General features: G+C 39.4%; 1 protein-coding gene across 1 annotated transcript; it reads left to right on the forward strand.

The window, feature by feature from the left end:
* Positions 1-89: 89 nt before the first annotated feature.
* On the forward strand, positions 90-22,587 carry LOC138964999 (complex I assembly factor ACAD9, mitochondrial-like). Its single transcript, XM_070337121.1, has 18 exons — positions 90-408; positions 1,547-1,640; positions 2,479-2,580; positions 3,153-3,259; positions 4,808-4,908; positions 6,153-6,300; positions 7,308-7,410; positions 9,720-9,793; positions 11,752-11,827; positions 12,197-12,267; positions 13,028-13,147; positions 14,007-14,135; positions 15,250-15,329; positions 17,134-17,260; positions 18,005-18,082; positions 18,649-18,777; positions 19,181-19,253; positions 20,688-22,587. The coding sequence occupies exons 1-18, from the start codon at positions 172-174 to the stop codon at positions 20,786-20,788; spliced, it is 1,950 nt and encodes a 649-aa protein (XP_070193222.1). The 5' UTR covers positions 90-171; the 3' UTR covers positions 20,789-22,587.
* Positions 22,588-22,819: the final 232 nt, after the last annotated feature.

Consider the following 22,819-nt stretch of genomic DNA (forward strand, 5'->3'; position numbering starts at 1 on the left):
TTAAAGAAACATAAACATAAGAATATTAGCTATGAAAAGGTGCCATCTATGCTCCCTTGTATGACAATTTTTGGTTTCTATTCGCAAAGATCACGGACTTTGCTCCCCGCCACCTCCTTACACAACACGCTGACTCGGTGTCAACAAGTCGGGAGCGTTTCGTTGTTAGCCATGTATTCCAGGCATCAGCTCACTCGTCAGCTTCTACAGCTAGCAAGGAATTCTGGCTGTTCACAGAATGGCACAGTCACCAGATTACGGTCAACTGCTTCTCCATCGGCGAGCCAAAGTCTGCCGACGAAAAGTCAGACCGCTGACGACAACCAAGTGCCTGTCACTGCTTCCGCAAAGAAGCCGCGTACCAACGTACCTTTCGCAAAGAATCTCTTTCTTGGAACATTTGATAAGGTAGCAAATCAGATAGTTACAGTACTGGCTCTCGGGGTTCTTTTTTTATGTTGGTTTCCAAGATTATTCATTGTAGAAATTCCTTTCTAAGGATGAAGAACATACATTTTCTTAGGACAAGGAGTACTAGGATACAGACCATGATGAACAGTACACCCGTAATTTCTCCAATACTTTGCTTTGACTGAATTCCCAAACCGATCTGATCATCTCGGTATAAATTAAGGATTATGTCAACCTTGTCATGCTGGTGACACTTGACAGTAGGGTCTACATTTTTAATTAAAAACTTTGTTTTTTTCAAAGTAAGTACTTGCAGTTGCATCTATAGGTTTGTATCACTATCAGACTTCTTTAGTTTTACACTGACAGGCATATTTAATTATGTTAAAACTAAAAAGGGGTTTCAGTAGTCTATCTTACACTTATTAGTTAGGCCTATAGCAGTAAATTTGAAGTAAAATAATGGTATTTTGAAAAGCATGGGTGTGACTGCTAGTGATGAGTGTAATTTTTGTAAACAAAAGAGAGACACAATATTTCATTATCTCTGGGAATGCGAGTGCGTGCAGACTTTTTGGAATGCATTTATCAATTGCCAAAGGGAGAAATGTGCAAATTGTACCCGACTTGCTTTGAACCCTACTCTTGTACTGTTTGGCAATGACAATAAGACAAAAGTCGATGAAGGTTTTTCACACATATTATTAATTGCCAAGTTTTTTGTTTATAAGTGTAGACTTGCTAAAGTCCAACCAACTCTCAACATGTACCTCAGAGAACTTGCATATGTACACAAAATAGACAAACAAGTACATCAGATTACAATGAGTTATGACAAATACATTCATAAGTGGGCTGCGTACACAGAGCTGATACAAGAATAACTGCACACACTTTCCTGCTTTTATATTAAAAAAAACACACTTTATTTTCTGCCATTGTATACATAAGGTGTTTTTGTCAATGTCATAATATTCTGAATTGCCTTTCCCATACTGTGAACCTGAATGCATGCATGTAACCTTTTCTGAATAAAAAAAATTGTGAAGAAAAAAAAAATTTGAAGTAAAATTACCGTATTGATTCTGCACTAACAGCTCTAACAGGTGTATTTGTGGTGTAATTATTTGTGCAGGAGATGTTGGTGTACCCAGAGATCAGTGACAAGGAAGAGCATGATGAACTGAATGCCATGGTGGAACCCCTGGAGCGCTTCTTTACAGAATCTGGTAATGCATAATAATTAAGATGTAATCATGTATGCAGAAATCTGTAGTGTAAATTTGTGGAAACAAAATGTTGTGACTTGCAGCTGCAGCATTAGACCAAAATAAAAAAATAAAAAAACATTCAATGTGTCTAAAAACCCCTACCAACCCTTTTTTTTCCTCCTGACCCTACAACTTTATTTTACCCTCCTTTAAAAATATTAATTAAAAAATGAAAAAAACAACTGATTTTGCAGACTTTACAAGGATTGTTTATCTTGGTTTAAGCGTGTTTTTATTAATTTCTTGTATACACGCTATAAACATGAACAACATTAAGAACGTTAACAAGCAGACTGCTTATGGACACGTTCTAAAACTGATAATCAATACACATTCTGATAACAAGAACAAGTGATAACTTCAACCCTTTTCTTTCAAAATATTTCATAATATTTTATACTGTTTATTGTTTATCTTCTCTGCCATCCAGGGGGTAGAGCTTGCATGGTTTCTTGCCCATATTCAACTGTATGGAAAAATGGAGACGACCTACTGACACTTTGACCGTGTCATCTTTTTTTCCCTTTTTCCGATTTTATCTAACAGCCCTCTTTTAGGGCTCTTTGATTTTGGAGAAATGGGTGGAAATGGGATGATTAATAAACAACAGGTGAATTAAACTGAGAAAAGGATTTGTGAGGTCTTTTGGGGCAAGTTTGGCCTCAAATGATAAAGAAAACCATTTGATTCCGACGTTTCAATGTATACATGTATATTTGTAAGTAAATACCTCTTTCGCATTAAAAAGGCAAGGGTTTAACACCAGATTGTTAATTTGTTGGGCGCTTTGTTTCAGTGGATTCTAGAGCCATTGACGTGGAGGCCAAAATCCCGGAGGAAACTCTACAGGGACTGAAAGAGCTGGGACTTTTTGGGCAACAGATTCCACAAGAGTATGGTATGTTTCAAAGACATGGGACTTTCACAACAACAGTTTCTTAATAGCATCAGAGAGATTTCAGATAAATCTGTTGATTTGTGTGTGCTATTGCTAAGTTGTTTCAGTAGGAGTGTGTCTGTATGATTGTAGATTAATGGAGTCAGAAGTGAGTGAAGAACTAATGTCTTACTCTTAGATAGTAAAGGTCTTGTGATCGAATGTCTAATGTTAAGAGTCCAATGGATTTTAAATTGCTGTTGATGTTGTACATGTGTTAGAACTGAAGGATAAGATGAGTGAAGTTCAACTTCAAGGAACATACACACACACACACACACACACACACACCATGCACACACACACACAAACACCATGCACACACGCACACACACCATGCACACACACACACACACACACACTCACACTCACACTTGAGAGTAAGCTGATTAGACTCACACTTGTATTTGTGATTGAAAAGGGAGCTAAAAATATTTTTACAAACTGCTATCGTACCATTTTTGTAATTTTAGAGCTGATCGATGATCCGTTAAATCTGTTCAAAATGTTTGAATTGTGTTTGTTGTTTACAGGTGGTCTAGGACTGAATGCCACTAAGTATGCCAGAATTTCTGAAGTCACCGCCCTTGATGGTTCCATTGCCGTAACACTGGCTGCTCATCAGGCCATTGGTCTTAAGGTTCGCATTGAACATTTTTACTTTTTGCACTTGGAAAGACCCTATCGCCAGTATCAGTACAGTGGATACCCCCTTTTAAGACCCCCGCATTAATTTAAGACTCCCTCCTTTTCAAGACATTGCTTTCTCAGACTTTCTGTTGATAACCTCTGTAAAATTACCTCCATTGAAAGATCCGATTTCCCCCCGCGGGTTAGGGGGAAGAATTTACCCGATGCTCCCCAGCATGTCGTAAGAGGCGACTAACGGATTCTGTTTCTCCTTTTACCCTTGTTAAGTGTTTCTTGTATAGAATATAGTCAATGTTTGTAAAGATTTTAGTCAAGCAGTATGTAAGAAATGTTAAGTCCTTTGTACTGGAAACTTGCATTCTCCCAGTAAGGTCATCTATTGTACTACGTTGCAAGCCCCTGGAGCAATTTTTGAGTCACTTGAGAAAAAGTGACTCTATGTAATCGGTCAGTGTTAGTCTGTCCGGCCGGCCGTCCGGCCGGCCGTCCGTAGACACCACCTTAACGTTGGACTTTTCTCGGAAACTATCAAAGCGATCGGGCTCATATTTTGTTTAGTCGTGACCTCCAATGACCTCTACACTTAAACGATGGTTTCGTTGACCTTTGACCTTTTTCAAGGTCACAGGTCAGCGTCAAAGGAAAAATTAGACATTTTATATCTTTGACAAAGTTCATCGGATGTGATTGAAACTTTGTAGGATTATTCTTTACATCAAAGTATTTACATCTGTAGCCTTTTACGAACGTTATCAGAAAAACAAGGGAGATAACTAGCCTTTTCTGTTCGGCAACACACAACTTAACGTTGGGCTTTTCTCGGAAACTATAAAAGTGACCGGGCTCAAATTTTATGTGAACGTGACTCATTGTGTTGTGAATAGCAATTTCTTCCTGTCCATCTGATGCCTCATATAATATTCAGAACTGCGAAAGTGACTCGATCGAGCTTTTGCTCTTCTTGTTTGATTGGTGCTTTTGTGAACAAGAAACAATTAACAAGTGGCTCTATCCCATCTCCCCCCTTTTCCTGTCGCGATATAACCTTGAACGGTTGAAAACGATGTTAAACACCAAATAAAGAAAGAAAGAAAGACCCGATTTTCTCAGACTTTTCGAGGTCTTAAAAGGGGGTTCCACTGTATTCTCGATTCTCAGGCTCTCGCAAACTTCAAAGCACAGCAAAGCATTTGGTTGCGCTATCTCGCAAGAGCTGCCAAGCTCGATGTACAAAGTCCTTGTGACTTTCGAAGCATAAGGAATAGCATGTCTTGAGAATATCTTGCAAGTGTTGCTCATATTCCGAAAAGGTTTTCTATTGTAATATGCTTTATGTGCTTTTCCTCATTATTGCGGCCTAATAACCCTTACAGTTACAAGAGACGGGGGAGGGAGGCGGTGTCTGTTTGTGTGTGATCTTAAAGATATTCGATGAAAATGTGTGGGAAAAGGTTTGAAGCCTTTCAAGGTTGCTGTGAAGTGTCTAACTAAAGTTGTGAAGTGTGTGTTCATTTACAAGAGTATTTTTGTTCCCCAGGGTATTCTGCTTGCTGGCAATAAAGAACAAAAGGAAAAGTACCTTCCCAAGTTGGCTACAGGAGAGTATGTGGCGGCCTTCTGCCTCACAGAACCTAGCAGGTTTGTCCCCAGCGAAATTTCTTTAGGCAGAAAATATTTTTTTAGTTTACAGTGACAAGCCAAAAAGTTAGGCTTGGTAGGTCGTTGAATGAGGATCATTGAGTTTTTCTGCTTTTGGCCTTACTGTATTTGACGGACTACAAGCCGCGACTTTTTTTTTAAAAAACCCCGCATTGCGGCTTATAAAAAGATGCGGCTAAAACGTTACCTAAACTTGAATAGCATTCACCTAATGGAAGTCGCCGCGGATTTTCATTTCGCTCGATTAGCGATTACCGGTACTTTATTAGCTCTCTACTCAAGACTCGGCGCTTTTCTCTTTCTTTCGCAAATCTTCGTTTGTCAACAAGTCGTCGTGACAAGATAGCGTACAGAGAAACACCGGATGTATCAGGATCTCGCGCGCTTGAGATTTTGGTTTTTTTGTGTCTCACGATAGTTGGAGGAGCGAGAGCCGCCATGTTGTGTTTTCGTCTGCTCGAAATGTGCGCAAAAGTCGTAAATCATCCCAAAAAAAGCTTATTCCGGGCGGGACTACATGTGTGTGTTGGTTACAAATTGTGTGTGTGATATTTTTCTTCAAACTTTTTCACTTTTCTTCTTTGTTTCACTTGTTTATTCTCGGAGCCGATTTCGCCAAATACCGTACTTTCGTTTGCCTGGTTGTTTTGATTGATTGACACGATCTGATTATATTTTTTTCGACGGCGGCTAATATAGTGACGCGGCCTATACGTGGCTCGTCCCAATTTTTTGGTTAAAAGTCGGGGGTGCGGCTTATAAAACGGTGCGTCTTGTAATCTGTCAAATACGGTATTTATACTTGGGGTAGGGGTTTCCTGTGTAGACATCCAGTTTCCTTTGACAGGAAAAACATTGTAGATACTACTGCTAGTTTTTCCCTCATGCATGTGTGGAAACATGATTGCAAATATTGGACCTTTGCTTATACATAAAGGTACAGTTGTTTCGAATAATGGTGTGCCCAAGAAGATGGTTAAAGCTTGAAAGGATTTTTAGATATCAGCTGAATTGAGCTATGCTCTGAGCTGCATCATCTAAGAAGCTCAAAAACAATAGGTGCAAAGGATGACAAATGCTTCTGCATACAAATGGCATAGAAGGAGAGGGTGGTAATTTGAGTCTGTTAATGAGTTAATGTCAATGCTGTAACTATTTTGTATTCTTGCTTTTATCATCAAAACGCAGACATGGTTGTCTAAATATGAGCATTGTTCTTGCAGTGGTAGTGATGCTGCCTCCATACAAACTAGGGCGACACTTTCAGAGGATGGTAAAACGTTTTTGCTCAATGGAGGCAAGATCTGGATTTCTAACGGAGGCATAGCTGATATCTTCACTGTCTTTGCCAAAACACAGGTTGAAGTTAATGTAAGTATTTTTATTCAACAAGTGCATCATTAAACCTAAGTTATGAGGAGTGTTAAAAGCTTGTAAGATGATAGGCTTGTGTATGTGTATAATTATGCGTGGGTGTTTGATCATGTATGCCAGTTAAGTGTTAGTGTATTTTCAGTTCCTGTTGCTGTTTTCTATCTCTGCAAGAATTTATTGGAAATGTCTCCTTTAATGTCTTCCTTCTCTGATACCTGTCCTCTTGCTTCTTAAAATAAACACTGAATATTGGGTACTGACTACCCTTATTACCCTTATAGTGGCTTCACAGGATTAGTTCTTTTCTATCAAATTCGTAATCAGAAAACAAGAATGGTAAGGTACTGGAATGTTTTACATTTTTCTTCTTCTGGAATTTGAAATGTTAGCTTTTTTTTTTGGATTGTGTTTTACTTTTCAACATTTGTCTTTTAATTTATTGCCTTGACTCTTTGCAACTGTTTAAGCTTGTCTGTGTTTCAGTGTGAATGAGTGTAAGCTTTTTAAATTGTTTTACTGTAAAGCAAGTTCCTAGCTATACTCTGGGCAGTAAAAATTTTTTTTATCAAAACTGACATGTATGCTTTCTTGAGTCTTGTCTTTATGAATCCTCTGTACTTAGTAGTGAATGTATGCCTGGTGCAAGGCCAAAAATAATATGTTTGTTTCCAATGACAATGCCTAACAAAAAATAAGGGTTGGTAGACTATTGATTCCTTTTTAAACATTTTTTTTTATTTTTAAATGTTTTAATTGACGTTAAACTTTTCATTTACACAGGCACCTGTGGATTTTTATTTGCTGAAAATTGCGCAGGCATGATGTTGGAGAAGAATAAATCTCTTTGCAAATTCAAGCTATATGTCATTTTACGTTAATATTTTTGTTATGAACGGCTCTGAACAAGTTCTAGGGTTGGGAGGAAAAAATAGTTGATCGGGAAATCGGAAGCAGTGGTTTTTTTTCTCTCTCTCTTAGCCTTATTCAAAGCTTTGGTGTTTCAGGGAGAGAAGAAAGACAAAGTGACAGCCTTCATCGTGGAGAGGGCATTTGGTGGTGTCACCAACGGCAAGCCAGAAGACAAGCTTGGCATTCGTGGTTCAAACAGTCAGTTTCTTTGTCCAATTTTGCTTGTTTCATGTGCTTAAACTAGTGTTTTGTGTGTGTGTGTTTTTGTTTGTTTATTGCTGACATTGTTGTTTCATTATTGCATCTACACTGGAACACCTCTATTAAGACCTTCAAAAATCTGAAAAGGGTATTAACCCCTTCACTGCCACAGTATAACAGCATTATCCGTACGGTCTATGGGAAAGAAATGTGTTTAGAACCCCTACAAGTACTTGGACAGTGGTTACCTCCCATTTAGTTTTCAGAAATGTCCTGAAATGTTGTTGACACAAATCCCACGTATGAGATACGGTTATGGGCGTAGGACAAACCGAAAATGACCACGTATTACATACGGGGTGGGCAGTGAAGGGGTTAAAAGGGAGTTTCCACTGTATCAGGTTTCAGAGATATCCAATGTACGTGGCTTTTATTCTTTCTTGAATTTGTTGTTGTTGCACATGTAAATCCAAGAAGTATATATAATTACTAGAGGAATACCCGGCTTCGCCGGGGTGAATCGCGAGACAGAGACAGACAGCGTGGCGGTTCATCACAATCACCTCTGCAGGCGAAGTCCTGTCAAACGGGATTGAGAATTTTAGAGCTTATTTCTTAGCCCTATATTATCTGCTGTGGCTTCTCACATGCCAGAACATACAGACAGACAAAAGCCGCTAGACCCCATCACAAACAGAACTCTATAATACATAGGTTTTTGCCTACACACACACACAAACACACACACACACAGAGAAGCCGTATATATATATGCATATCTGTATCTATAAATATATAGAGATAGGTGAGAGTGTATTTTTCGCGTGGCTATAAATTGATTCGACCTTTTCACTTTGACAGTAAGAACAACTTACGGGTGCAAGGGAAGCGTTGTGGACAGCGCAGTGGACAGCGCAGTGACATTCTAAAAATAAATAGTAACTTACAACTGAACGGGAAAGCCACACGAAGGAAGGGAGATAAACGCCAAACACTGGAGAAGATAAGGAAGAGTTACTTATAATGGTGAAATGAACACAAAAACGAACATGAGTTTAGCGCTGCGCGCTGAGAGCACGTGTTGAAATATCTCATCGATGATATTGTGTCCGGGGTGTAGCTGAATACGGTGTCCAAATTTGAAAAAGAACCACCGAGAACTTTGGCGTTGTGATGTGGTGTAGCGGCTATGGTGTGTCGGTATGGGGGCCCGGGTAAGCTGAGGTGGAACCAAAATAGCTGAGGTGGAACCAAAATCGGTTCCGCGCAGCGCGCTGAGAGCACGTGTTGAAATATCTCATCGACCAGGTTGTGTCCAGGGTGTACCTGAATATGATCACCAAATTTGAAACAGATCCATCGAGAACCTTGGCCGCGCATCGCGCACAGACACACAGACACACAGACACACAGACACACACACACACAGACACTAGTCGTATATATATATATATGTGACCCTCCACCACGGAATGAGTCGCATGTCACCTTTGCATGATTTTCATATTTTTACATTTTTGTAAAGAGTGTTTTATGCTCTATCCAGTGGTGAAACCCGTTTTTAGAAAAGAGCGAACACTTTTTGAGTTATAAGCCTGTGACTAAGGTGACCCTCACACTGTTACCAGACACTCCCCGGACTTATATTAAGCCTAGCGTAGAACTGCGCGAGGTGACATGCGACTCATTTCGTGGTGGAGGGTCACATATGACATAATTGTTGAAGTATACAAAGTTTTTCATTTTATGTTGATGATTTTATTCCTTCAGAAAGTGATTTGTCAGTGGTACAATCAAGAAAATCTTAAAATATGTTCAGCTGTAGAGGTCTCTTTGTACAGGCTTACTAACGCAGTTCAGTAATTTGGTGTATGTCAGTATTCTTCTTCTTCTTCTGCGTTTGTGGGCTGAAACTCCCACGTACACTCGTGTTTTTTGCACGAGTGGAATTTTACGTGTATGACCGTTTTTTACCCCGCCATTTAGGCAGCCATACGCCGTTTTCGGAGGAAGCATGCTGGGTATTTTCGTGTTTCTATAACCCACCGAACTCTGACATGGATTACAGGATCTTTTTCGTGCGCACTTGGTCTTGTGCTTGCGTGTTCACACAGGGGTGTTCGGACACCGAGGAGAGTCTGCACACAAAGTTGACTCTGAGAAATAAATCTCTCGCCGAACGTGGGGACGAACTCATGCTGACAGCGGCCAACTGGATAAAAATCCAGCGCGCTACCGACTGAGCTACATCCCCGCCCGTATGTCAGTATGATAGATGATATTTTTTGCTTTGTTTGTTTTTGCAGCTGTTGAGGTTCACTTCGAAAACACACCAGTTCCAATGGAGAATGTTCTTGGGGAAGTCGGAAGTGGCTTCAAGGTAACACTTCAGTTGTATTTGTCTGCATGATAATCTGTTTATTCACTGGGTAGTCATTAATACAGAGGTCACACCTCTTTTGTGTTCCATATACAGTGGTACTCCCCATGTAAGACCTCCAAAAATCTGACAAATTTAGGTCTTAAAAGGGGGGGGGTCTTACATGGGGGGTGAGGTCAGGTCAGAAAAAGACAGTGAGAGAGAAAAAATCAGTGACAGAGAGAAAGAGAGAAATACCTTCAGGGTCCGTCGAAGTTGTGGCATAATTACAGTTGTGGTTTGGTGAATTAATTTGATAATCTAATTCAATAAAAAGCAAGAGGTATGTATTTTTTTTAATTTTTTTTTTACTTTAATTGTATCCTCTACATGTATTTAAAAAAAATATTTGGGAGTCAAAAGAGTTTATGTTCATATGGGTGTCAGTATTTGGAAGAGGACTATACACCTGTCACATTTTACACTGGTTTGAAGAAAGATTTCATCGATTGACCACGTTTTCTTGGTCGCTGACGATCGATTGAATCTGAGTTTTTCCTACCTCAAACGACCGCGCGATCGAAATTGCCGTTTCGCCCTTACGGCTCCGTTTCACCACTTCCATCCTCTGTTCCAGAGTCAAAATTTTCCTCTTCTTTCCGCGCGATTGAGCGTTTGAAGTTGAAGGAGAGTTCGAAGCCATGGTCGAAGAAGAAGATCGTTGATGCTCGCGCGCGCGTGTGTTTGTTGATTTTTCGAAAGGAAGTGGACAAAGAAAAGGGCATGTTGGGATCGTAAAATTGTGAACGCCGGACATGCGCAATCGAGACCTAAACGCGTCGTCTGTTATATTTCCGGCCGAGTGATTTTTGCGATCTTTTTTCAGAGATTCAAGCAAAACGTTACGATTTTTTGTTAGGTTTTGATTTGAAAATGTCGTTACAAGGTCGCAAATTGTAACAACTAGTCGGTCGCAAATCGGGTTCTGGGGGGAGTCGGCCATGGGGGGTGATTTATATAGCAAAACTAATCCGTCAGCAAGAATGAGGTCTGAGAAGGGAGAGGGTCTCTGATGGGGGGGTCGTTCGTCGGGAGTACCACTGTATACTTTGACTCATCATGCGGGTATTCTTTCTGTTCCCAATCCTTTTTGTGCGGTTTTATATCAAATGAAATTTTATTTGTCTTCAGATCACAGTAAGTATTTATGCAGGCTAAGGACAAACACACAAGAAGGATTCAGGCAACATAGAATAAGGCATTATTATTATTATTATTATGAACATTTGTGCGCCTAATCTAAATATAGCCCTAGGCGCTTACAAAATATAAAATACATAGTGAACATTATACGAAACACAAATCGACAAGGACCAAGACACTCGGACTCATACACTCACAGACAGGCGCACAGCGAGAACGCGACGCACTCACTCATACCAACTACAGGCACATGCATTCTAGACGGAAAAACAGTCGTAAATAAATAAATAAATTATTGGATACATAAAGTTAGTTGAGAGAAGAAGAATAGAGCTGGAAAGGGAAGAAGAAGGAGAAAGAAAGAGACAGATCAAGGACCAGCAGGAGAGGGGGATGGGTGGTCATTAACGGACTAGTGAGGGAAGAGGTGTGTTTTGAATGAGGTTTTGAATGATTGCATAGATGTGGAGTGCCTGAGTGAATGCGGGAGTTGGTTCCAGATGGATGGGGCCTGGTAAGAGGCATAACAAAAGTTTGGCGTTACTAATTACTGGTCCTGTGTTTGTGCCCCTTAGCTCTAAAGAGGGGGACTTTAGTAGCAGAACAGTGTTTTCCCCTTCCTTGCATTAAGTCTACCGTGTTGCACACTGATATGTATATCAGACTTAACTTTTAGTTTCAGCAGTTAAAAAGGATTTTATTTCTCACAAGCATCTGAACTTTTTATTTTTTATTTTTTAAATTGCACACTTTTATTGGATTGGTTTCTTTTTCAGCTGGCCATGAACATTTTGAACAGTGGTCGTTTCAGCATGGGAAGTTCAGGAGCTGGTATCCTGAAGAAACTTATAGGTATGTGCTGACATATTAAAATTGCTGCTCAAATTTGATGAATTCTCTTAAAGAAAAAAAAATGACTGCATTATCATTCACAGTAATTTCACCATTTTTAGACCATTTTTCAAGCTTATATTTTTTTTATACACACAAAAAAAAAAGCCAAGTCATTGGACTCGCTTCCATATGAATAAAACGAATTCTCTGCAGGTTGAAAAGTCTTTTCAATGCTGGTTAAAGCCATTTTTAGTCTTATTTTTTATATATTATTTAGGTTTTTGAAAGTTTGCTTATTTTCTCATGATAATGCATGCACGTTTTTGGTACTCTTCTTTTTTGTTTGTTCAGATTCTTGTACTAAACATTCTTTAATTCTGTTTGTAGGCTGGACAGCTGAACACGCAACCACACGTACTCAGTTTGGTCGTCATCTGTCTGAGTTTGGTTTGATTCAGGTAAGATAAATGTTTTTGTGAAGACATTTAAATGTTTCAGACATCTTGACAGGCTGCATTCTCATAAGAGAAGAACGCAGTGTACAAGGATAGGACTTTTGGCATAACAATTTAGAGGATGGAAAGAGACATACATGCTTTATTGTTTAACTCACTGTCTCCCAGGTACGGATATATCCGTACCCACTCATATGGCTCTATCTGACCAGATTCGGATATATCCGCTCAGACTGTTAGCTTCAGTCGCTTCCTGTAACGTCCATCTAACGCCTGCATTCCAGCGTGTTGATACACAGTTAATACACAGTTACTACAATTCTGAGTGACCAGCTGTACTGCAGCTGGTCTTGGCTAAAAAAAACTTTGGTCAACATAGGTGGGGTAGAAAGTGTTAAATGGTTATGAAAGTGGTGTTTGGGGATTTTCTTCAACATTTGTTTTATTAACCTGGGTGTCAGCTCATGTATGTATGTGTTTGTTTGTTTGTTTTGCATGTGTTCATGTGTTTATGTTTATTTTTGTTCATGTTATTGTTAGGGAGAGTTATCTAGTGTTTGTATTATGTGGAAACGACAGCTGAAATGTGATTCCTAGAACAAGTGGTATAAGCAAAGTTGAGGACAAGTATTGCCAGCATTTGAAAAGTGATTAGATTTATCTGAGAAACTGGCCAAGGTTTTGTGTAACGCTCATGAAATGAAGCAGTGAGCCTAAAGATTATTTTAGACCACATGAAGTTTGCAAACACTGTTGTCAACAGGAGAAGTTTGCCAAGATGGCGGTGACCGCATATGCCATGGAGAGCATGGCCTACCTGACGGCGGGCATCATTGACATGTATGAGGAGCCTGACTGTGCTGTGGAAGCTGCCATGGTCAAGGTGTGTGACCCATTTGTCTGGTATTTGTTGAAATCTTAAACAGATGAGGCAGAGCGCTATTTTAAGATATGAGAAACAAAGGGAAATAAGCGATCTAAATGCATACAACATGAGCAGTAGAGTAATTGAGAGTTATACGGAACCAATCTCCTGGCACCTGAGAGAATAACAATCATTTAAAGGAACAAGCGACTTTTGTCCTCTTTTTGTACTACCAGTGTTATGCCAGAATTCTGCTCATCATTGTTGATGAAAGTCAATGTTCATCTGTGTTAAATTTCAGCTGCAAAGACTGCTTTGATGCTTCTGTGACAAGTCACCTGACCATAAATGTGGCTGTTCTTGCTACAGATCTTGAAATTTGTGGAACTCACTGAATTTGTCTGCATAGCTTACAGTACAGTCTTTACACTTCGCATAAGTCTTCTTCTTCTTCTTCGTACGACGGTTGTGTCAGGCTCGGAATCCGGAGGATGCCACGAACATGGACGTTCTTTCCAGGTCCTCCACTTCGCATAAGTAACTTGGTCTTCTGCTGCACAGCCTGAGATTAAAACCAACAATGGACAGGAGCTTCACTTTCCGGTTCTTTAGCTCAGCTTGTGTTAATGTCACATATTGTAGAAATATATACTGAGTCTGTGCAGGGCCTACATTCTTGAGATTAAATGTCCTTGTATCTTCTTCTTCTTCTTCTTCTTCGATCATGAGCTGAAACTCCCATGTACACTAGTGTTTTTTGCAGTAGTAGGCTTTTACGTGCATGACCGTTTTAATCCAACCATTTAGACCCCTGTAGGCTGATTTCGGGGGAATTTGGTCGCTCTAACTTTACAGAAAATGGTGTCTTTTCTTTCAGATTTTCAGTTCTGAGGGGTGCTGGACGTGTGTCAGCGAATGTCTACAGGTCCTTGGAGGGCTGGGCTACATGAAGGAATACCCTTACGAACGCTACCTCCGTGATGCTAGAATCATGCTCATCTTTGAGGTAAACTCTGACCTCCAACAGTTAAATGGCCAATACTATTGTCGAACTCGTCCCTTTAACGTCATGTTTCAGTGTTTCCCGTATTTCTACGGTCCTATAAGAGACAAAAAAGCACAGGGTTTGGGTTCCCCAGAGCCCTTGTTGTTGTGTTAAAGAACAAATATAGCATGTGGAGAAAAGAACTGAAGAAGAACAACATTATCAGTACGTGAAACTTAACAGCTTTTGTATTCATAATAATGTTGACTATCATTGTTATCAGTGTTGATCTCAAGCCTCTATGTCTTTGGTCATTTTGCCGGTATGTTTTAGATCTGATGAGTTGGTCTGTCTGATAGTTTCAACATGTAGGAAGTGTTTTGACCAAACCAAATTTTGGTAGCAAAGACAGCTACAATGGAACCCCCCTTTTAAGACCCCCCAATTTAAGACTCCCTCCTTTTTAAGACCTTGTTTTCTAAGACTTTCTGTTCATAACCTCTGTAAAATTACCCCCATTTTAAGACTCCCTCCTTTTGACCTCCAACAGTTAAATGGCCAAGACTTTCTGTTCATAACCTCTGTAAAATTACCCCCATTTTAAGACTCCCTCCTTTTTAAAACCTTGTTTTCTAAGACTTTCTGTTCATAACCTCTGTAAAATTACTCCCATTTTAAGACTCCATCCTTTTTAAGACCTTGTTTTCTAAGACTTTCTGTTCATAACCTCTGTAAAATTACCCCCATTTTAAGACTCCCTCCTTTTTAAGACCTTGTTTTCTAAGACTTTCTGTTCATAACCTCTGTAAAATTACCCCCATTTTAAGACTCCCTCCTTTTTAAGACCTTGTTTTCTAAGACTTTCTGTTCATAACCTCTGTAAAATTACCCCCATTTTAAGACTCCCTCCTTTTTCAGACCTACTTTTTTCTCAGATTGTTGGAGGACTTTTAAAAGGCTGTTCCATTGTGTTGCATAATTTTTCAATCTAGGTCCAATTGACTTTTTTTCCTATGAGTCTGGGAACAACATTGTGTGATGCATTGTTTTTAAACAGGTAGATCTCCTTACGTTAGTTGTCTGCCTGTGGGTTCAACCATGTTTAATTGCTAATTGGTTTCTTGTTTCATCACAGGGCACCAACGAAATTCTGCGTATGTTTGTGGCCCTGCAGGGTTTGCAGCATGCTGGCAAGCAGCTCAAAGATCTGGTCAAGTGAGTGCAGGGCAGTCTGTGGTGTGTGTGTGTGTGTGCAGCTGTTGGGAAGTCTTTTCACAGAGTGGTAAGACCATCTGTACAGAACATCAACAACAACAAAAAACAAAAAACAAAAAATCCCTGCGCTTAGAACTGTACCCACAGAATACGCGCGATATAAGCCTCATATTGATTGATTGATTGGTTGATTTGTGCACAAAGATGGTCATGTTTCACCCACATACAACACAATTTGCCCCCTTTGAAGATCCTCCGATTTAAGATTTCCTCCTTTTTTACATTTAGTCAAGTTTTGACTAAATGTTTTAACATAGAGGGGGGAATCGAGACGAGGGTCGTGGTGTATGTGTGTCTTTCTGTGTGTGTGTGTGTGTGTGTAGAGCGATTCAGAGTAAACTACTGGACCGATCTTTATGAAATTTTACATGAGAGTTCCTGGGTATGATATCCCCAGACGTTTTTTTCATTTTTTCGATAAATGTCTTTGATGACATCATATTCGGCTTTTTGTAAAAGTTGAGGCCTCATTTTTCAATGAAATTGATTGAAATTTTTGTAAAGCAATTCGACGAAGGCCGGACTTCGGTATTGCATTTCAGCTTGGTGGCTTAAAAATTAATTAATGACTTTGGTCATTAAAAATCTGAAAATTGTAATAATGTTTTTTTATATAAAACGATCCAAATTTACGTTCATCTTATTCTACATCATTTCCTGATTCCAAAAACATATAAATATGTTATATTTGGATTAAAAACAAGCTCTGAAAATTAAAAATATAAAAATTATGATCAAAATTAAATTTCCGAAATCGATTTAAAAACAATTTTATCTTATTCCTTGTCGGTTCCTGATTCCAAAAACATATAGATATGATATGTTTGGATTAAAAACACGCTCACAAAGTTAAAACAAAGAGAGGCACAGAAAAGCGTGCTATGCAGCACAGCGAAACCACGACCGCGCTAAACAGGCTCGTCAGTTTCACTCCGTTTTGCACAAGCGGCGGACTACGGTCATTGTGAAAAAATGCAGTGCGTTCAGTTTCATTCTGTGAGTTCCACAGCTTGACTAAATGCAGTAATTTCGCCTTACGCGACTTGTTAGACCTTGATTTTTCAGATTTTCTGTTCATAACCTGTGTAAATTGACCTCCATTTTAATACTCTCTCCTTTCTCATTTTCTCAGATTATTAGAGGTCTTAAAACTCTGCCCTTTTTAAGACCTGATTTTCTCAGAATTTTGGAGGTCGTAAAAGGGGGTTTCCATTGTATAGCTCTGCAGTGAAATCCATCCTGTAAGACCCCTGAGTTTAAGACTGCCCTGTACCCGCCCTTTTAAGACTGCTTTTTGAGACTTTCTGTTTATAACGTCTCTAAATTTACATCCATTTTAAGACCCCTCCCGGCTTTTCAGATTGGATTTTCTTAGATTTTAGGCAGTCTTAAACGAGGGGTTGCACTGTACGCTTGACCACTGCCATTGCTGTTAAGCTGGAAACATCAGTATTTTGGGGCAGACGGAAAAACTTGCTGTAGTTGACTTGTGAAAATGTCAGTCTATGTGAAGAGGAAATGCCTATTTATTTACCCAAAAGCTCTTTCATGAGATGGTCAGAATAACAAACAACTTATTAGGTGAGACTGGGGACAACTTAATCACAGTGTGAGTGTGCGTTATATTCTTCAACTGTCTTTGATGTGTTGCACGGTGACATCATCAAAACATAAATAGTTTTAACTTGTTGATTCCAAGGTGCTGTGAAGTATTTGACGAGACAAATTGATCTGGATGTTTCAGAAAGCTACGCAACCCTCTGAACAACCCAGGACTGGTGTTTTCCACAGCCTGGTCGCGAGTCAAATCTCGCGCCACTGGGCCCAGCTTAAACCTCAATCTTCATGAAGATCTCCATCCTTCACTCAAAGTGAGTTTGGCTTTGCTTTGCTTTTGGCACTGGTTATGCCAAAGTGCACGGCAGCTAGCTATTTTTGTTGTTCTTCTTCTTTGGTCATGGGCTGAAAGTCCCACTTTCACTTCATGTTTTTGCACGAGTGGGTTTTTACATGTATGACCGTTTTTTACCCCGCCATTCAGGCAGCCATACGCCGCTTTCGGGGGAAGCATGCTGTGTACTTTTGTGTTTCTATAACCCACTGAACTCCGTCATGGATTACAGGATCTTTTCCGTGCGCACTTGTTCTTGTGCTTGTGTGTACACGCAAAGGGGGATAAGGCACTAGCAGGTCTGGACGTAATTTGACCTGGGAGATCGGAAAAATTGCCACCCTTAACCCACCAGGCGCGGATGCGATTAGCACCCGCGACCTTCCACATAGGAGGTCGATATCTTATCCACTAGACCACTGGGCCCCTCTGATGTCATATTTGCGTTCACTTCCCTACTCGGTCAGCTAGCAGCGGGGCACAAGGATAAACTCTTGCCAATGTCATTTATGTTGTGCTTGGTTGTGTCTGTCGCTTTCATTTCTTTCTGTTAGATATTTGTACTCATATTGAGTTGAGGTTGAGACTTTAATTGATGAAAAGAAAAACAGGCATTGTATTGCAGCTTATTGTCAGGTATTTTTCAAAGAGATGTGAGCAATATCCCTTTATATTGCTTGCATTGAAATGTTTATGATTGATCAAACTCACTGTGTATTTGCAGAATGAGGCAGCAAATTTGGAACAGGGGGTTGCCAACTTTCAAGTGACTGTTGAAGGAATTCTCACTCGTTACGGAAATGTAAGTACAGCAATCTGCAGATTATATTGTAATATATACGCGATGGCGCTGAAACATGTAAACTGGATCGAATATTATCATGTTCTGTAGTCTTCGACAAAGAATGTTCTCTTTATGACTTTTTTCTGTTGGTCATTTTCGTCAGGCAAGTAGAAAATGTTCGGGATTTTGCCACAAAGAGTTGTCTCTTTAGGCCAACGACAAAAAAATAGTCTGTTTACGGTAACATAGGCAAAAAAAATAGGGGTTGTAGGTCGGGATTTTTTTTTTCTCTCAAAAAAACCCATATTTTTAAGTTATTTTGCCAAAAAACAAAGATTTTTTTAATTTTTTTTTTATTTTATTTTATTTTTTTAATTTTTTAATTTATTTTTTCCCAAATGCCAAAAAAAAGTCTAGGGTCGCGCGAAAAAATAGGGTCGGTCGGGATACCGTAAACAGACTTTTTTTGTTTTGTTGGCCTTATGACTTTTTTTCCCTGTTAGTTCCTTTACTCAAGCAAGTAGAACATTGCTGGAATTTTGTTACCAAAAAAAATGTCACTTTATGACTTTTTTCCGTTCCAGAATGTGATAGAACAGCAGCTGGACCTGGAGAGACTGGCCAACATTGTGATAGACTTGTACGGTATGACCGCTGTGCTCAGTCGTGCTTCACGGTCCTATTGCATTGGGCTGCGCAATGTAGACCATGAGGTGTGTTACTTTTGTCAAGTTTCTGTGTGTGCATGCATGTCTGAGTGTGTGTGTGTGTGTGTGTGTGTGTGCATATGCATGTGTGTGTGTGTGTGTGTGTGCATATGCATGTGTGTGTGTGTGTGTGTGTATGGGCGCGCGCGCTGTATTCTTAGAAGTGTTTGTGATTTGACATAAGGGTTGTTTTGATCAGAAACATGTGCGGCAAAGGGTCACTCTTACCGGGAGCTGAAAGTTATTATGGAATCAGCAAATAGGAGTCAGTTCTTATAATTCTTATAATTTCTTCGCTATTTATGCATTTACTATTGCATTTACTATTGTTAGTCAATTTTTATTTCTCACAATATTTTGAGTCTGTTTTTGTTTCTTGATGAACACACTTTGTTTCTTCTCACCACAGGTGATGCTGGCAAGGACCTTCTGTCAGGAAGCGTATCAGCGAGTGGAAAACAACTTGAAAAACATTGCATTAGGTATAGTATTCTTTTCTTCTGATAGCATTATTGCAGTTCTCTTGTGATTCTGCCAACCGATTTTATTAGAATTTGGTAAATTGTTAAAGTTTTTCTTATTTTGTTTCTTATATAAGTTTCATATCCTTTTCTTTTTCAATCGCCTCAAAAGCGTTCAGAATTGTTAAAAGATGTGCAGAGAGATACCCAGACCTGTTTACCAGTACGATTTGGGCGTATTTTGTACGCCAAATTATTATTGGTACGCAAATACGCGACACACGCACAAAATACGCCTAAGAAAAAGTCTAGAATACGTTTTCCGGTGTTGGTGTGCTGATTACGGGATGGTACAACTGATACCGGTTTCGGTCGAAGGGAGATAACCATGACAGTGAGTCTTCAGCTGTGGAAACCTTGTTCAGTTGTTGGCACGTGCGATCGTCTGGACAATCGTGGCAAAATGAAGCGAACAAATGTGCCAGTTTCGGATGACTGTACCAAATCTAAACAGCAGAAGCAGCAGATTTTCTTGGAGAAATATAAGAAAGAGCCAAGAATTGTGGAGTCTACTGTGGGAAAAAGTCATGCACACTGCAAGTATTGTAAATCAGATTTCTCTGTTGCCCATGCTGGGAAATATGACATCGAACGACACTGCAGTTCCAAAACTCACCCGGACAAGGTTGCTGCAAAGAAATCCGCTGAAAGCTGCCAAGGAATTATGAAGTTCATTCCCGCAAAGCAAATCCTGCCAGAAGAAAAGGCTGTAGTCCGTGCTGAAGCAATGTTTTCTGAGATGATTGTAAAAATGAACTTGCCACTGTCAACCGCAGATGTTATTTCACGAACTTCATCTTTTCATTATCAATCTGTTTGGAAGACACTGGTTATAATGCTATAAACTGACAGGTAAATAAAATTGTTTTATCCCTGTTGTATTGGAAGGAGTTAAATTCTGAAGGTGTTCACAAGACATGCTATTCTTACAAAAACACGTTTGCACCCACGCGTACATTTTCCATAGCCCACATGGCTTTGCTTGCAAAGTACACCAACTTTTTGAAAAATACACTCAACTTTTTGGGAAAGTACTTTTGCCTCGGGTTTTGGGTAAACAGGTCTGGAAACCAGATAAAAATAAAAGACAGCAACGTCATCATTTTTATTAATATCAGCATGTGTCTTTAAATTATAATAATAAAGAAGAATTTAGTTTGAATAAAACTCTACCATGATTTTTATGGTTTGGATTTACATCCGCTTTTATGTGGAGGTATGACAACTTTGAAACAGATAGTAGAAAACATATTTCTGAGCAGAAATAATGGACATTTTGATACACACTATTTGGTATTAGAGAAATTCTGACATGGTCAGACAGTTTCTCTATCAAATATGTTTGCTCTCCTCTCTCACTTTTTCTCTCTCGCCCCTTTTTTTGTTCAACACTAGGGCCCACGAAAAACATGGATGACAACTACCGCCAGATAGCTGACACCATCTTCAAGAACGGAGGCTTCGCAGCGGAACACGCCTTGGCTCGCAACTGGTGATACCCATGACATCAGAGACTGCAAAAGTGATGACTGTATTTGTTTTCATCGTGTCGAGAGGCAGTGACGATGTATGAAAGAACTGACTTAGAGTGCCTGGTTTTATGTGCTCAAAGAGATGCTTAAAACACGGGGGGGGGGGGGGGGGGTGAATCTGCCATGAACAAATCATTGGTGTGAGAAATGTGTCTGTTCCGTGAAAATCATGCCTGTTACTAAGATTGCGTTAAAAGGTGTTGGATTTTCACAAAAATGTGTCGGTGTCACAATACATTATGAAGAAAAACTATTTGATGAAGAATATTTTGACGTATACAGGAAGTGTGTGATTGCACATGGTTACATAAGATTTCATCCATTTTAACAGGTTGAAACAGGACACTACAATCACATGCTTTAGTGAGGCTGAGGAGGCCCACCAGAACTCAGAAATGGTTTACACTGTGAGAAGGGGGCGGGGGGTCGAAACGATCGCGATATGACATGTACATCAGTTGTTAAGAAAGAATTATTTTTGATAGAAATGACAAGAATGATTGAAAAATGTGTCATTAATCAGTATTTATGTGCAGCATGATGAAAACACAATGAAAAATATATTCAACATCTCTGATGCAACAGATAAGCACATTCCTGGTGAATGAAAGCAGTACATTTATGCCTGTGTGAAATGTGTATCGTTTTGCATGTACCTTAGAAAAAAGTCGGCATTACATTTTGTACAAATTAATTTTGACATTGACAACATGACTATTGTTTCGCTTGCATCAGTTAGAAAATTGTTTGTCGATGGAATGTGTGCATACAATGCCTGTTAATAGTTTAGCTAATGGAAAGTTTGTGCATAGTAGTTGGGATTATCTTTCTCTGAGATTTTGTGTAATAAATCATGCATTTATAATCTGTAGTAGAATGTGTAATGATGTGCTTTTTCTCTGTGAAAAATGTGTAAGGCAAAGAATGCATGTCATCTTTATTTTGAGAGTTTAATATTCTGAAAGTAGCCTGTCAGAAATTGTCTGTACTTGTCCCTGTTTTGTGTGTATTGTCTCAGGAATGACAGCTGCGACATTTCTGTACATGGGAATAATTTGCAGTAACAACCACTCTCTCATACCACACACACATGCACATGTGCACACACACACACACACGCACGCACAAATATCTGCTCCCTTCTCAGAATCTCTTGTACACTACTTTCTTCCCTTGGTATTGCTAAGGCGTACTCTCAAATTAGAGAGAATACTCTTGAGTCATTTTTTCCCCTTTTTGTTGTGACCGCCCAGTGCTTTTTTTATGGACTTGTTTCTTCAGGTTTAAAAAACAAAAAATTCATTATGTGTGTGTGCGTATGTGTGTGTGTGTGTTTAGTTTTGCAAAGTATTATTTATTATTTATGTGACAGTTGTACCTTGAATTGGCCTTTTATTTATGGCGTTATGTCCTAGATATGTTTGTGACTTATTTTTCCAATTGTTTGCAAAAGCTGTAAAACTCCCTGCAAAACTGAGCATTCTGTGAAACATTTTTTGTACAGGTATCATGACTTAATAACCACAGTGATTTTTTTGAGAGATGTGGGTGTGGGTGGTTGCATGCGTGTATGCTTTTGTGTGTGTGTGTGTGTGTGTATGTGTGTGTGTGTGTGAAGTAGAAAAGATTGCTAGATAGGTTGGAGTTGAACTGATTTTGGAATTCTTCATCTATTTAAAAATAATGCGCACACATGAACATGTATTTGTTCAGACTTGACAGCTGATGATGGCATACAATAGTAAAAGGCTAACAAGAATGTTTTACCTTGTTCCGTTTACTCACTCTCTCTCTCTGCCATGGTGTGTGAAGGAAAAAGGGTGTCATTGGAGGGACAGTGCAATGTATGTTTTCCAGTAGTGCATTAGTGTGTGTGACCATCCTGCCTACCGGGTATATGCAGCAAAAGTCTTATCATTCTTCAATGTGTGTGTGTTTTTGTTTTTGTTTTTGTGTGTGTATGTTTTTCAATGTGTCTAAGCCCCAGAAAATTGC

The sequence above is a fragment of the Littorina saxatilis genome, linkage group LG4 (assembly GCF_037325665.1).
Source record: "Littorina saxatilis isolate snail1 linkage group LG4, US_GU_Lsax_2.0, whole genome shotgun sequence".
In the NCBI taxonomy this organism is placed as follows: Eukaryota; Metazoa; Mollusca; class Gastropoda; order Littorinimorpha; family Littorinidae; genus Littorina; species Littorina saxatilis.

Bases quoted from the DNA above. Each gene is read 5' to 3' on its own strand.
- LOC138964999 (XM_070337121.1), top strand. From the start codon at position 172: ATGTATTCCAGGCATCAGCTCACTCGTCAGCTTCTACAGCTAGCAAGG. The intron at 9,794-11,751 runs GTAACACTTCAG...TTTCTTTTTCAG, and splicing joins AAGTCGGAAGTGGCTTCAAG to CTGGCCATGAACATTTTGAA. The intron at 15,330-17,133 runs GTGAGTGCAGGG...TGGATGTTTCAG, and splicing joins CAGCTCAAAGATCTGGTCAA to AAAGCTACGCAACCCTCTGA.